This window comes from Odontesthes bonariensis, chromosome 23 (genome assembly GCF_027942865.1).
Source record: "Odontesthes bonariensis isolate fOdoBon6 chromosome 23, fOdoBon6.hap1, whole genome shotgun sequence".
Classification (NCBI taxonomy): Eukaryota; Metazoa; Chordata; class Actinopteri; order Atheriniformes; family Atherinopsidae; genus Odontesthes; species Odontesthes bonariensis.
Window position 1 is genome coordinate 15,391,644 of NC_134528.1, and position 16,602 is coordinate 15,408,245.

The window sequence follows — 16,602 nt, forward strand, 5'->3', positions numbered from 1 at the left end:
CAAGCTGGGAGAATTCAGTGACACCTCTGGAACAGGTTAACACAAGGCTTCCTTTTTGCATAGCTAAGTTTTAAGTGGTATTTGTACTGTGATAAAGGTTTCCCAAAGCCTTTGCCCTTATGCGGCGACATTTTGTGACAAAGTTATGGTCCTCTTCCTATATTTGCTTCTCCAAGACTCTTCTTTCACGGTTTGACTTCATTCCTTCTCCTAAATTGCCCATCACAGCTTTTTCAGAAATTGAATGGAATGGATTTATATTAACAGGTAGAATAAATTCAATAAGAAAACACCAAATATGTTGGTGCATTAGCATTATCCATGACATCCCAATTTTTTTTGATTTGGGGTTGTACAATCTTGTCTAAACTGGTGAGGAAGGAAAACTATATGAGTAAATCATTTCAGGTGAGTCTGGACTGTAATAAATACAACTTAATGAACTGAAACCCGTCAGAGATTTGCCGCAATGCTAGTTTATGTATGAACTGACCCCAGGTGACAGGCTTCATTTTTCCAACAGTCATTAAGTACCTTTAATTTGTCTCATTCCTTTCATAAGAAGCAGCCGATTGGCCTCATTTTTGTCAATCAATGCAATGTTTCAGCAAGTAGTAACAGAATAAGTTGGCGCACATGGGAAGAAGATGGTTGAAAAGAAGGCTGTTTTTTTAAAAAGAATTAAAGAGTGAAGATTGTATGAAATGTACAGAAACGTGAAGCTGTTCAGTTCACCACTCAACCTGATGCTAATTTACCACCAGCTAATTTGTTGTTTGTCCATTATTTTGGTCCATGATGTAATGGGTCAACTGGGACAAGTCTGATACTAACAAATTGAAAGGGGGCATATAAAGGGGGGAAAAAAACTCCTTTTTTATCAAGAAGAAACCTCTGGCAGAGCCAGACTCAGGAAGGACGGCCGTCTGCCTTGCCCAGCTGGGGGTTGAGAGGACAGGAAAGAGGGGACAACAAACGCCCTGACACCAGGCCAGGGATACCTGCTGAGAAAGAGAAACACAAGTTAATGACAACAGTAATGTCATATGTACATATGTGTTTGATCAGTCGCATTATAGACACACACACTGAGGCAGCCAGTCTTGGATAGATTGCCAGAAATATGAAATATTCCGAACTTGTGTATGTTTTTCTTTATAGGAGAGTCATCTATTTCAGATATTTTGGAAGTCAGTTACATCTCTGACACAGAGTAAGACAGACCTTCGATATCTGATGTCTACACAGATCAGGGTCTACCTGCTCTAAAGTTTTTAATCTTTACCACCTACATTTGATCCTCTGATTGTAATAGAATTAATTTGACAGTGTAACAATATGGCAGTGTATCTGTTTCTTCAGTCATAAAAATTACAACAATTCATGTATTCATACAAACTGAAAATTAGCCAAAAGTTTGTGGTTTGATTCTCCGGCTTCCCCGAGCCACATGTCAAAGTGTCCTTGGGCAAGATACAGAAGCCATGTTGCCTCTGATGCATTAATTGGGGTGAGTGAATGTGTATGATTGTAAAAAAAAAAAAAAAAAGTTTGTTCCCTGTAAGGCTGTACAAACTTAGTACTGCTTTGGGAATATGCCTCTTTGTGTAAAAGCTATTTGTGTTGTCAACAAAACTGGAAAAGCGCTTCTGGATACTAATGCAGTCCATTTACAAATGAACAAACGTTTGCCAGATCATGTTTCCCAAAAAAAGCCAACAATTCCTGTTTACTTTCTTTTTCAGGTGCATCCCATAACTGCAACATGATTATCCATTTCCAACCAAGAAAATTACTACAGAACATAACTTGTGTGAAACTCCTCATTAAGCTGATAGAGTCCACTGTATGAGGCCAGAGTTGTGGTGGTTGATAAAGTTCTGAACATTTCCTATCGTGAAATAATTAACCCATCTTTGAAAATGTTTAACATTTACAATGGAAGGATAAATGTGGAAACATCATAGTTACTTAACAATCGCAAATGAAAATCAAGCAACGCTGTCTCCTTCCTTTTGTGCCCTCTGTCTCCTCATCTGCTTCCCTCACAGAATTTGACAGCATCATTAACACCTGTGGGATTCCAGCTGCTGTCATCTCAGCCAGAGGCCACTCACTCACTCACACACACACACACACACACACTCACACGCACACGCACATGCACAGACACAGTCCCAATTAACTTGAAACCTCATAGAGCCCTATACCCAGATTTTGAAATGGATAAGTTTAAAGTAAACAATTATCTCGAGTAAGCCATGAGGAATTTGAATTTGATTGATCAGATAAGAGCTCATACGAGCACACAGCTCCTTTCAGCAGCACAAAACCAGCTTTTAAATGCTTTCTCAAGGGCTTAAACCTTGTGCCTCTTGTGACACGCATATGATCCGTGAAGATGACACTGCTTAAGTTTTACCAAAGTATTTGCTTATGAAAAAGTGACATTGGCAAGATGTTTGGTGCCAATTAATGATTGCAAACATTAAGCTGGAGGAGGACATCTCACAAAGAAATGTATTCTCTATTTGTTGTTGTGGTTTTGTGGGCTCCATTAAGATCATATCACCACGGAGGGAAAAAAAGATCAATTCTGCCTTGTGTAACAGTGCATGAGGCATACTAACTGTTTGTTGTTTTGAACAACGGAGCTGCTGAAAATTGTGTTTCAGTTTATCTACTCAGCCGGTACGTAGAACTCAGTCTAAAAACAGGACTGCATCACTTCAGATGACAAGCTGTGACCTTTGACTCTCTGCCCATGTTCACATGAGGTCAGCTAAACATGCTCTACTTCTCTCTGCCCCAGCAGCATGCAAAACTTGCATGATGTGTGGGATGTAGCTGCTGTTCAGTGGTCAAGTACCCTTTTGTTGAAAGTGGGCGAGCTTTATTTAAACAACCTGAAGTGTCAGTCATACCAAATACCTATTAAAACTCTTTGAGTGTCACTCTCCTCACTCTTACTTCTTCTGTTCATGCCGATAGCTTTTTCTATACTCTGTATGTTCTAAAAAGGCAAAGTATCTGCTGTAAAATTGTGTCCTTTTCATGCTTGATGATTCAATCGCACACTTCTTTACCAAAAAGAATATTTCCTATTAAAACACTGACAGAAACAAAGCAGCAGATGTATGCAGGAGCTGCCGTCTGGATATCCTCTTAAGGCAGAAACCCCCCAAAATCCATACTCAATGAGACCGCCAAGAATCGCATTTTGGACAGCCCAGATGTGAATGCCACCGAGCTTCACAGTTTTAGAAGTTGACCAGCTGTTCTGTTTGTTGTAAATCCTCCAGCGTGAATTCTGACAGCAGGCCTCGACCAGGGGAAAATGGCTGACAAGTCTTACAGACTGTGGGAAATATGTGAGGAAAGCATGAGGGAAGTTCAAATAATATTTCTCATGAATATTATCACACTCCACAGAAGTGATGAAGGACAATTTATTCTGGAATTTTAAAGAGAAGAAGGAACTTTTCAGCTTTGTATAAGGTGGTGTACAATGAAAACATTCTACCCTGAAGTGCCAGTATTACGCTAATCCTCAGCAAAATCAACTGTACTGTATTGTGGGGGTCTATTAAAGTACACTTACATCCTTTAACTTTCACATACCACATTATTTTTCTCATAATGTATAGTTCTGTGGCACCTCTTATCCCCCTCTGAGTAAAACTCTCTGTTTTAGTTTCTGTATCTTCAAGGTCCCCTTCCTTAAAGACCCAGTCTGCTCTGATTGGTTAAAAATAGCAATGTCACATTGAGGCTTAGTCTTTAAAGGTGTGCCAAACAACAAACTAGGCAGGCACTATGTAAATGTTAAATTGTAATGTTGTGAAATTGAGGAAGAAAAGCCTGGATTGCCAACAAGGCCTTTCACACAGGTCTTGATCCTTCTGTGGAAGAGAATAACTCTTTGATTTGTTTGGACATTTAACACTTACCAGCCCAGTCTGTGAGGAAAATGTGGTATAGATGCTAGAAATTGTGAGTTGTCATGATGTTTGGATTTGTTATGCTCTTGGTTTTCCTAAAGTTTACCTTGTCTTGTTTGTTTTTGTTTGTTTAATCTGCTTTTGTTTCCTGTATTCTTGCTTCATTCCCTCAGTCTATTCTCTACTTTGCTTCAGTTAGTCTTGTTTTCTGCTCTCTCCTCTCATCTGGATTCAATTAGCTAATTACAATACCTTTGTTGTGTTACTTATCCCTCAGTATATATAGTCTCAAATTTAATTTGATGTCCGTTGTCAGATCCTCCTCTTTGTTCTATTCTGTACTCACTGCATGTCAAGTTTTGCCACGCTCTGGACTGATGCTCTGTGGATTCAACCCTGCCTCTACTTTGCCTTTAGTCTTATTTAACAGAGTTCATCACTTTATCTTACCCATCTAATCTCAGGAGCTTGCGCCCATTTTTTGGTGCTCTCCATTACTGAAACACACAACATTGTGACAATGGTAAAGTATTACATTGCTGTTGTTATCTAGAAGGCAGAGTCCATGCAATTTGATGCAAACCCATAAAAAAATGTATTTATTGGTATTTAAGCCTAAATAAGTGTTTTTTGTCCCTAGTTCTAAAGACGTATTTTGTCATTTTATCTATCCTCCTATTTTCTATACAAATTCAATTCAGGGTCGCGAGGGGGATGAAGCCGCAGCAGCCATTGGGCAAGAGGCAGGGTACACTCTAACAACCCATGACGGTGAAGCTGAAAAGCAAAAATCCTTGGAGAACATTTTGTTGGATGTAACTCTACCTTGGTTCACTTGCGTGACAGTCCACAGAGTGACACCACCTGTAAGCAAATTTGAATATGTTATAGATATGAAATAAAACATGTTTTACAGTTTCAGGTCATGCAAAACATAAGCATACAACACATCAGTATGTATTGTTTTTGGAGCCTTGAAAATTGCAATATTTACAGTTTTTGAGCTTGCATGACAGTCTCACACCATTTAAAAAGTAGACCTATAACAATTTGTATCAAAAGGGGGAGACACGAAAACATAAACTTCTGATGTCCAGAAAGTGTAGAAATGTATTGACCCTTTATAGTGACATTTTACGCATTCTTGATCGATCACAGCTACCAGGATTATTTTGGGACACTTGGCAAATTGGTAAATTTCAAGATCGAAAGGACAAAATATAAAAAAAAATCCTGAGTCAGTGTAAGGTCAGTTGAAAGGAATTGTTTGGACAAACATATATTGACTAATGGAAACTTGGTTGCCTTGCTATATTCTGGGTTTTGAGGGATGCTATCAATAAGCTACCAGTCTTTTTTAAAGTCTGTTTTTAAAGTATTTTTTTGAAAATGAAAAAATACTTCACCCACAAATTCTTGATATGAATGTAGGTCCCCCTTCAGAAGAAAAAAGCTTGATGAAAAGTAATTATTTCAACTTCTATGGCATAAAACATCCTGCTGTCCATGAGACGATGTTGACGCCGCTTTATTCTGTTGTGTGAGGTTGGGTTACTGCCTCGGCCAAGAGCAGACATGTTAATCCTCAAATGAGGAAGAAAAAAAAAGGTGCAGAGTTATCCATCTTACTTCTGCCAGAAAGCCTTCATTATTTACTGATTATCAAGATGTCTGTTCCATTGAGTGTCTTTCCTTTCAGATACAGACCCAGAAAAACTCTCGGAGAAGTAAAAGGAATGTGTAAGCATATGATTTGGAGTTGTTAGGAAACACTGTGAAAATAAAGATGTATTTAAATTGTGTTGTTCCCTGTAAAAACATCAAATTAATGCTTTCTTTGGCATTTTTTCAATTACTGAGGAATACAGTTCTGCTTTTCGGCAAGGTTTGCTTTGCCAGGCTCCTTGTTTCTGTGTAAGCACAGGACACCTGTCCATCCGCCAGCTCACACACGATGCTGCTCGTCCTCAGTGAACTGCTTTGCTCACTTTGTTGATATGGGGGTGTTTGGTGACTTGCAACTGAATCTTTGCATTGATGCATGTAATGAACAGTCTGGTTTTGAGGCAAATCCTGCTTAATAGCTTTAAATGTCTTTGGTTGGGCCAAATCTCACGCCCATGGAATGTATTCTTAAAGATAAAAATATGAATTGGACAAGTGGAATAACAAGTCTTGTTTGTGATGGCAAGTGATGAAAAACAGGGAAATGCCTGTGGTTCATAATGTCTTGGACTTCCATATTTGGCGCGTCGTGTACCCACACCAGGGATTTTTGAGAGAAAAGTTTGAGGAAGAATACTTTAATATGACGGCAGAGGGGCTTGGCAAAACTGACCTGTCTTGTAAAAGTGCTATTTATGCGCATTGATGTACCCAAGTCATAAAATATAAGACTCGAAGTAACATTTTTTGAGAGTTCGGTACCGTGTACTTCCTCAGCTTCACTGCTGGGACTGTTGTTCCGCTGGGCCGCCTGATTGGTAGTGAGGAGCGGTGATGTCACCAACTGCTTTGCTGTCCCGGCCGGTGCAGCATCAAGTGCAAGACTAGAGAGGAGCTCCAGATGGATTTGACGCGCGATGGGATCAGAGCTGTAGCTAGTGCGACAGACGGGAAAGGCTACTTTGCTCTGCCTGGATGAACTCGACCTGGTCCCACAAACAGCGCAGTAGCCCGTTATGGGGGACGGTGGCGCGTCCTCGCCCGTGAACCTTCACAATGGCACAGAGAGCGAGGCGTCTGACGCACCGGGTTCCGCTCAAGCTGCGTCGGAGCATTGGATGGCGGGGCTGAGCCTGGTGATGGCTTTGATCGTCCTGTGTATTGTGTTCGGGAATATCCTGGTCATCGTTGCCATTGCCAGGACGCAGAGGCTGCAGACGCTCACAAATGTGTTCATCGTGTCACTGGCGAGCGCGGACCTCATCATGGGGCTGCTGGTGGTGCCATTTGGCGCCGCTCTCGAGGTGAGCGGCTCGTGGCTGTATGGCTCCTTTTTCTGTGAGTTCTGGATCTCTGTGGATGTTCTCTGCGTCACCGCCAGCATAGAGACCTTGTGCGTTATCGCCATAGACAGGTACGTGGCCATCACCTCACCTTTCCGCTACCAAAGCCTGTTGACCAAAGCTCGGGCCAAAGCGATGGTGTGCGTGGTCTGGGCCATCTCCGCGCTGGTCTCCTTCCTCCCCATCCTGATGCACTGGTCCCGAGACAGTGAGGACACTGCTTGCTATGAGGACCCTGCGTGTTGCGACTTTGTCACCAACAGGGCATATGCCATCTCCTCATCCATCATCTCTTTCTACATTCCTCTCCTGGTCATGATTTTTGTTTACGCGCGCGTGTACAGAGAGGCGAAAAAGCAGCTGAGGAAGATTGACAAGTGCGAGGGCAGGTTTCACAACACCTTAACCGGACTCACGTCCAAGTGCAAGAAGAGACCGTCGAAGATCCTTGCGCTCAGGGAGCAGAAGGCGCTCAAAACTCTCGGCATCATCATGGGGACGTTCACACTGTGCTGGCTGCCGTTCTTCATAGTCAACATCGTGCGAGTGTTTAGCGCAGAGGTGGTGGACAATGACCTCTTCGTGTTCCTGAACTGGCTGGGCTACGTGAACTCGGCTTTTAACCCTGTCATTTATTGCCGGAGCCCGGACTTCAGGAAGGCTTTCAAGAGGCTGCTGTGCTGCCCGAGGCAGGCCGACCGCAGGCTGCACATCAGCTCCTGCGACCTGTCCAGATGCTCCGGCGGGTTCGTGTCCGCTCTGGAGCCCGGGACGCTGGAGATGTGGTCTGACTGCGCGGGCATGGACAACAGCGACAGCAGCCTGGTGGGGACCAGAAAGCTGTCTCACTCTGAATCACAGCTGTGAAGGAAAAACTCAAATATAGTTGAGACAGTTTGAGGCAAAAACGGGCAACTTGATCATCTCTTTGGGAAAGGTATGCGCAAGGGTCACACCGTTTAGTCTAAGCGGGTCTATTTTTACATCTACTTCTGGCCAGTTGAAAGCCATAATCACAATTTGCCAAATTTTGATCAACCCTACATTTTGCAGGATGTAAAACGCCGGCGATCAAACGTGATATTTGCACTTTGCCATTATCAAACAGTGGGTGCGCTTTAGTCAAAGGAGCGCGCGTCCTCTCAAGTTAAATATTTCTAACATAGGCTATTTTTTTTCTAAATTAGTTGTGTAAGCAGAATAACATATTGCTGAGGGGTCACATTTTATCCATAAGAAGACCGCTCAGGCACACTGTCGCATGATTGTAGTCCAAAAGCGTTGGAGAAGAGCAAAGCATTTGTCGGAGTGACTGTTTTGTCGTCATGTATAGCTCACAATGTGTTTTACCTCACAGCCATCGGCAAGTGCAATTTGTACGACAGGTACTTGTTTATATTAAACGTGATGTAAATTAACGTGTATTTATTCCGCGCTGTCTTTTACAAGTGAATGGCGGACGGATGCCCATTGTACATATTGTGGTGTTTAATATTGAAGAGAGGGACCCGAGCCTCTCCATCTGTCTCTGGCTTCTCATGCTGTTGTGAGTTGGTGCTTTGACGTCTGTGAAAATAAAAGGAAGTTTTATTGTTAAGAACTGTTCGAGCTTCATTTCCTGTGAATGCCATAGAAACACCAAGTTTGAAATGCTTATTTTCTTATTACACATCCTTGGCCCACTTCATTCTGAAAAATAAAAAACAAACTTTTCTTAAAGCAGCAAGTCACCTAGATATGAGCCAGGATCAGTGAATTGCCGGTCTGTTAAATGCCTCTCTGCGGGCTGGGGCTGCTGAGAGCAGCTGGAATCTGATTTACCTCTGTGAAGAGATAAGCCACAAAAATCGGATTTTTAAACTGTGGATTTAAAGCTTACACAATTTGGGGTATGTACCTTGGAAGGATTTTTAGTGTTCAACCTGTTCCATTCTCAACTCTAAACTGTTGATGCACAGTAGGTTCATCAGCATTTTAAAGCTCAGCGCGCAGGCATTTCTTTATCTTCTTCACAGCACACATTTGGACTTATTGGAGTGTGAAATGGCGGCTCTGTTCTTGTGCACAAAATCATGGAATTGAGCCATGATTTATCTTATTATTTACTCTGTCACCCGAATTTGTTTTTCCTGATGTTGCTTGTTGATGTAGCCTCTGTTTAGTTTTTTTTTTTCTATTTGTGGGGGGAGGGATCCCATAATCTTAATAATGAGTAGTTTGAACTCAAAAGGATGTCATTTTCAGCCTCTGCACATTTGGTGACCAAAGTGGGAAAGGAAACATGCCTCCAGATTTTCCTTGTTGCTTTGCTTTTAACGAGAAACGATTCTCAACAGTTATGATCACCTTTTGGAGGAAACAAATTAGTTGAAAATGCATAAGATTCATGGTCTTGTGTGTTAGTTGTTTGTGTGTGTGTGTGTTTGTGTGTGTGTGTGTGTGTGTGTGTGTGTGTGTATGTGTCAACAAAATAACAATTCTAGGTTCACTGCAGTTATTGTTGAATGCCATACAGTAAGAGGTAGAAGTCTAGGATGAAAAATCTTGCTCAAGCTGTAGACTATAGGAAATCTGATTTCCAAGTTTTCAGCATTGAATGCAGCAGTGAATTCCAAACACAAGCCTGAATAACCCTGGTATAGGCTACTTGTTGCATTATCAGGATTATGTGTTTTAGACAGGAAAGCTATGACAGAGCAACCAAAGCCAATGTATTCGCAAACTTAACATCAGTTGTAGAATTACCTGAAGTCCCATAGCCAGCTGAATCAGCTAAATGTAGTCACACTCAGCAACATTGGACTAAAAACATGGCTGCTTTGTTCCTACAACTGTTGCCAGATTTGTTTGTACCACCTATATATAGACTGTATGTGGCAATCAAGATTTTAGCTACTTAGTTCAGTTTCACAACACAGACATAAACCTGGGTATGAATGTTAAGGGGTTGCTCATGCTATCTGGATCAGATTGTTTCTTCTGGTGTGCCCGATTTGGGATTTTGGAGCAAAACCAGTTTGTATACAGGTGTTGCCTGGTTGATATTTCCTTGTCGTGTAAACATACGTTAAGTTTTATTGAAGCATTTATTGTGTTGGGATTTAATGTGTCCTCAAATGTAAACATGATCTATCTTAAGTCTGCATTTAATCTCCCATCTGGTGTCAGCCCTAATGCTTTTAAACCCTCACCTCCCTGTAATCTTCTGAAACAAGTTAAATGTCTCTTGAGTATGCTGTTTTTCTGGCTGCAGTTCCCTGGAGTCTTACTCTGAAAGCCTAAAGAAAATGTTTTAGGAAACATCACGGCAGCTGGTGTTATGGAGTGGCTCTTACAGGAGAGATTTGCAGTTCCCTCTGAGGAATATTAATTAGCCCTTAAGCTGGGCGTCTTTAAAATGTATTAGCGTGACGTGTTGTGCTAATGATGCCGTACATTTAAATCAGACCCGAAAAGCTGAATGAAAGTGAGCTCAGCTGTTTTGGCTAATGAACATTTATTTGAATATATGATTGGATGACCTAATCAGTGTGAATGAAACCCAGCTTTTTGGAAAAATAACAACATCAGTGCAGCCAGAATCATCAATGTCCTCCTGGCAAAGATCTGCTCTATTACTGAGCATTGTTTGTTTGGCAGGAGGTTAGCATTTGGGTAGAACAGCAGTGGGCTCACAGATGGAGAAGCTAATCAGTGGTTTTAAGAATAATTGTTTAAAATTGCATGTGTATCAGTAGACATTTCGGCTGCTCCAAAGCAAAGTAGATAGATTGATATCAAAATGACCTCTGCGTGTGTTAATGGCTGCTGATGTTTTGATGTTGAGTATGCACCCGCCAGCCATTTTATCAGGTACAGCTTGTATTGTAAGTACAAGTTCTTTCCCACTCACTACATCCAAACTCTGCTGTTGGATTGAATTGTGGTGACTGTGGGCACCCTAAGATCAAGTCCTCTTAAAAAAAAACAGTCTGAGGCAGTATGAGTTTAGTATCATCAACCAATAACCGGCAGAAAGTTGCCATTAGAGGGTGCTTACATGTTGGCTTTAAATGGATGGGCATGCTCAGTAACAATAGCAGGCTGTTGCATTTAAATAATGCTTGATCATCAGAGGCGTGCCAAAAAAAAAAAATCTCCTACACTATTACACCAGAAGCAGCCTGAATTGTTGATAAAAGGCAGAAGTGATCATGTTTTCATGCTGTTTATGCCAAATTCTCTGCTCCCGTCTGCACGAAGAAATCTAGACTTAAGAGATGAGGTTAAGTTTTTCCAATTCTTCTTGGTCCATGTGCTATTCCTGGTGGTTTTCTTTTTTTTTCTTTCTATTATTGAAAGTTGGTTAACTACGTGGTTCTGTGTAAAAAGTTTCTGTAAACCAAAGTCTGGCACTAAATAGCCATGCTATGTTCAAAAGTAAATCACCGTTATTTCTCACTCTAATGCTTGGTTTAAATTTAAGCAGATTTCCTCCATCAGTTTCTGCCAGCTGATTGTTTCATTGCTTTAATAAGCAACTGAACAGGTTTAACTAATAAAGTAGCCGATGAGCTTTTAGTTTATGTCTAGAATCACATTTTGATTGGCTTACCCATGTGTTACTGCTAATGAGTCACAAAACTACATTCCTAAATGTTATTATATTTCTAGGAAACACCATTCTTAATAAGATATATCTCTTATTTGTCCAGAAAATATGTGCCAATAGCCAAGTGACTGTTTGTCATATATAACCAAAATCAACCAATGCAGTAAGTCAGCACGGATTTAAATAGGAACTTCTGTCTGTGAGCCACTGAAACCAGAAAAGACTTCAGGACGTCACTGCTTACAGCTATTTTCAAAGCTTTCTGACAGAGCCAGAGTCCAGTCTTTATGCTAAGCTTATTCACCATACAGAAATGGTGATATTCCTGTAACATTTTACAAAAATTATGAACAATTAATTCAGTTGTATTGCACTGGACTGCTCCTTTCTCATTTGAGCAATATGGGAAAACAAGGTGCGACTTAGGCCAAATTCCAACTCCTCCCCTACTCCTCTATTTTTCATTCAAGCAAGAAGTCACTCCTATTCTTATAGGGACTGAGGAGTCTTGGCCATGTCTATCCTACCTGCCCCAACATCTCTGTTGAAGAACCAAAACTCTTTGATCCACAAATAACAAACGCCACCGAACGGAACTGGGATTTCGCCTAAATATGCGGTCAATCACCCTCTAAATTGACCATATTATGACAATACACCCATAAAATGATCACCAGACTGGAGTTTAGCACCACTTCTTAAATCATAGCATTCAATCTGCACTGAAAATTGAGGGGAGTGTCTTGTGCTCTTTCAGATCCTCTCCAGCAACAGGTGCGCTGCTTCATCCAATCATTACATGGGCTCTGCCTCCTCTCGACCAGATCATGCTTATTGTTGCTGCCAACCGCCTCCTACTGCCGCCATCTGTGCTTGATTGAAGACCAACAAAATCATCATAATCATGGCAGAGAATTAAAAACATTCCAAGGCTTGTGTGTGACTGCCGCTGGGATACTAATGCAAACACACATTTACTCAATAAGCTTTTAAAGGGAACAAGCGTCTATATCAATTTAAAAGGAAAATTATTTTAAAGTACAACGAATGTAATGCAAGATGTTTTGCATTTTTTATTTGCTTCCAGGGGAATTGTTGGAGGGGAGAGTGTTACAATCTTTAAAAAAACAAAACAGGAACCTCTGAAAGAAAGAAATGTCAGCACCTGGCGATGATTACTGCTGATCGCTCATCATTACAACCTTATCAGACCCCAACAGAGATGTTATATTTGTGCTATGAGAGCATTAAGGGGTCCATTTTGCACAACATTTGAATGAACAACAATGATTGAATGTAATGGAACCACATTTTTTCACGTCCTATTTAGCTCAAAAATCAAAACAATTAATTAGTTTAGCTTTATTAGATATGTAGTTAGTTGTAAATGTTATTCATGAATGAACCATATGGCGAAATGACAAGCATGACCACATGGAAGCTCTATAGGTGGCACATGTCTCTCCGATGCACAACATTGATAAATCTCAACTTCTGCGGGATGATCAGCTCAAATTCCCCCGTCACCTTTCCACTCAAACTCATACTGAGTGCAGTGCCAAAACCAGGTGCTGCACTTCATGTGTCCATCTGTTTGGATTCCCATGTGAACTTGGCGCTCTTTGGTCTCCATCTGCTTTGCTTTTGGCTTTCTCCGGTTATTGCAGCTCACATAAAGGCTGGGTTAATATGGCCGGTCGTGTACAGCGATTGGGTTACATAATGTCATCTGAATGACTTGCCAGCGTCAAAGCTAGCAATTGAACATATTACATTCATAACCATACAACTATTTTTAAGGGACATTTTCAACAGGGGTATCAAATATGACAGAAGTGCAGATTTATTTCCCATCAAGAAAAAAAATATAAAGGTACAATAAAGAAACAAATCCCAGATCAGATTAAAAAGTTTGTCAGAAAAACAGCTTTTAGATCTGAGAATGGTTTACTGATATTTTGGTGGGAGTTTGCCTATTGAAGGTAAGCGTCATGAACTGCATGTAAATACAGTATTGATGAGGAGCGCATCTGTCAGGTGCAACTGGATTTGCGGTGTTCTTTCTCTTATTTATCTTCTCCTCAGCTTCTCCAAAAGAAAAACTTTTGCCACCGCTTGTGCTTATTGATTTACACATTGTGGCTCCTACACCGACTTCCTCTCCGAGGTGATCATTGAGGTGCCAGCCTTGTGAGCCTTGACCTTTTACTATCCTGCTGTTGAATTCAAATAAGCCGATGAGTCAGTATCTGATGGTCCAAGTACGGTCCCTTTTGATGCCTTGATATTTAGTGCACAGGGCAAATAGTGTGCGCAATAACACAATTGTCATTAAAGGAATATACGCTCAATTTGATTTAAAGGCACAGCTCTCAGCTGAGTGCCTCAGGGTTTTCTGCAAGACTCCATCCTCTGCTTACTATTTCTGAGCTCAAGAGCTTGTTTTTCTTTGCCACTCTTTCCACCACTATAATTATTTTGCCACCTGTGATCTTTTCGAAAGCCTCAAAATCAGCTTTGGCTGGATGGACATGATCTTCGACAGTAACATCATGGTTTAAGAGATGAACTTATACACACACTGAGTGACTTTACAGAGTGCTAAAAGAGAGTCTAAAAGAGGGAAGAGAAACTGAAAGCTGAGTTTCTTTCTTCGCCTCACTTTAAATGCCACAGTTTTGCATCAATGAAACAGAGAGGCGGCGCAACAGCGGTGGAAAACAAATATCTGATCCGAGTCCTTCTGAATGATTTTCATAACTGGACATCATGGAGTAGGAAGGACAGGTTTCCCTCTGGACTGCACACAATATTGACATAAATAGACCACTAACCGCCTTCAATACAGACAAAGGATTTGGGAGTTGTTTTTGGAGGATCTCTCCTGTATAAAACTTTAATCAACAATCATATCAGGCTCAAATAATTCATTCCTTCATTCCTGCTTTATCCTGTGCTCGCTGTCAGTAGGCGAAAGGATGTGGGAGTTCTGGACAGAACAGCAGTCCATCAAAGGGCCAACATATAGAGAAAGAAGACAAACAGATTTTAATCGTGGTTCATAAAAAGTAAGTGTGACCACAAAGTGACAATACAGTCATCCTGGCTAACTTACCACGTTGAACCATTGTGGAATCTCCTGATAAAAATGAATGATATAACATCAGTAAAAAAATCAATTATATCAATTAGCCAATTAAACTGAGGGTCACGAAAGGATAAATGGAAAAACATGAATATATAATTCAATTATTTGCCTGAGATTTTAGGTGGAAACTCAAATAACTTGTTTACAAATGCATTGGAATGTGACAGTTTCTGGTGTTATCCCCGTTTAATATCTTCATTTGTCTCATAACTACAGCTAAACATTAAATACAAATACAAAGTTAAAGACCAGAAAATTTGCACTCCAAGGCAATACTTGAGAAAATTCGTTCAGTTACCTTCCATTACTTCAAACCAGTAAAAACAAACTCCAGCTCGTTTAAAAGTCTCCATCACACACAAAGGTTTAAACACCACCTTTCTTGCTGACTCTTTACTGTCAGCACTGACTCAAGGTTTTAACTTGTCAGTCTCCGGCATGACAAACACAGGAGACAACATCCAGACACACACTGCAAGCATGCGATGTAGCTCTGGTCTAAACATGCCTGGGTCTTGTCTTTTGAATCCATCCAGTCCAGTTGATGAGTCTGCCTGATGCCAAAAGTTTAAACACGAGTTTCAGTCAGCCAAAACCTGCCACTCTGCACCTCTTTATCAATTACAAATCTGAATGAACAAGACACAAAAAAATTGAAGGTCAGTAATGTGCCACTGCTCTGTTGGATTAAATTAATTGTCTCAATTTCCGTCTGAAGAGGCAGAACAGAGAGTGGCATACAATCAAAGCATTACCGACAGGATCCACGAATGAGATGGCAGATTTTTCTAATGGGACAGACCAGATGGTTCCATGAATACTCCCAATTAAAAGAACCTATTATTGTGCACAGTGTTACACAACACTTATGTCAAAAGGCAGTTAGCGGAATTGAATAACAGTCATTATGAGGTCCCATTCATATTCAGGTGTTTTTTGTTTTAATTCTAATGCTGCAGCTTTATGTGTGCCTGTGTTTAAGGTGGACAATAGTAAACTAAACAGAAGACAGGGACAGGATATGAATGTTATCTCTGTACTTCAAGAGCCACTATCATGGGAGCCGCTTTGGCTAAAGGACATGGCCAATGCTTGATGAATTCAAGGGTGGTCATCTAAACCGATAGCAGCTATCTCTGGGCTAAAAATAGCCTGTAAGCAACCAATACTCTGAATTGGATATTTGAACCTGCTGCTCTGTCTGCAGAGAAAATGGCAACTTTCACCGAGACGTGACGAGAATCTGTATGGAAACAAATGTCTTATTCTCCTGTTGCATTGTGTATCATTTTGATGAGAGTTGTTATGCGTTTGTGTGTGGGCGCTTTTCAATGTCTGCACAGATTCATACGTGGGGTAATATAAAAAAAAAAAGCAAATGCATGATTTCAAATTTTGATGTGAGCACACTGGCAGGGTGACTAAGTGTATTGTTTAGCTAAACAGCTTTCAGAAATGGGATTTTGATGCAAAACAACAGATATGGTGACCCTCTCAGCTTTGGCGCACCACAGTTATGATAAGCTCGCTTCTTCAAACTCTATTTTTCGAAAGGTTTTACATTTTCAGACTTTTGTTTTCAGCTGTAGCCAAAGCCGACTCGAGCTGCATCGCTGTGTCAGTCCGGAGCCACAAAAACATATTAGACTGATAAATGAAAGCGACTGCATACCGCTGGAACTCGCCCTGCACATAACAAGATCTGCTGTTTTAGCGTTTATATTGAATGAAAAAGGTAGCGATATATTGATGTTTCAGACATCTGATGTTTCAGACATCTTGGAAACTAATTTTCACAGGTTTCTATTTTAAATTAGGCTATGAAAACAGTAAGAGGGCGTTTTCGCATTCATCTTTTCAAAAAGGAAAGTTTCGCAACAGCTCACACAACAATGCTGATTTCACTTGTAAAAT

General features: G+C 40.8%; 1 protein-coding gene across 1 annotated transcript; it reads left to right on the forward strand.

Moving 5' to 3' along the window:
- Positions 1 to 6,485: 6,485 nt before the first annotated feature.
- Positions 6,486 to 8,552, forward strand: adrb1 (adrenoceptor beta 1). Its single transcript, XM_075457119.1, has one exon. The coding sequence runs from the start codon at positions 6,623 to 6,625 to the stop codon at positions 7,814 to 7,816; it is 1,194 nt and encodes a 397-aa protein (XP_075313234.1). The 5' UTR covers positions 6,486 to 6,622; the 3' UTR covers positions 7,817 to 8,552.
- Positions 8,553 to 16,602: the final 8,050 nt, after the last annotated feature.

Coding starts and splice junctions, on each gene's coding strand:
- adrb1 (XM_075457119.1), top strand. CDS start 6,623: ATGGGGGACGGTGGCGCGTCCTCGCCCGTGAACCTTCACAATGGCACA.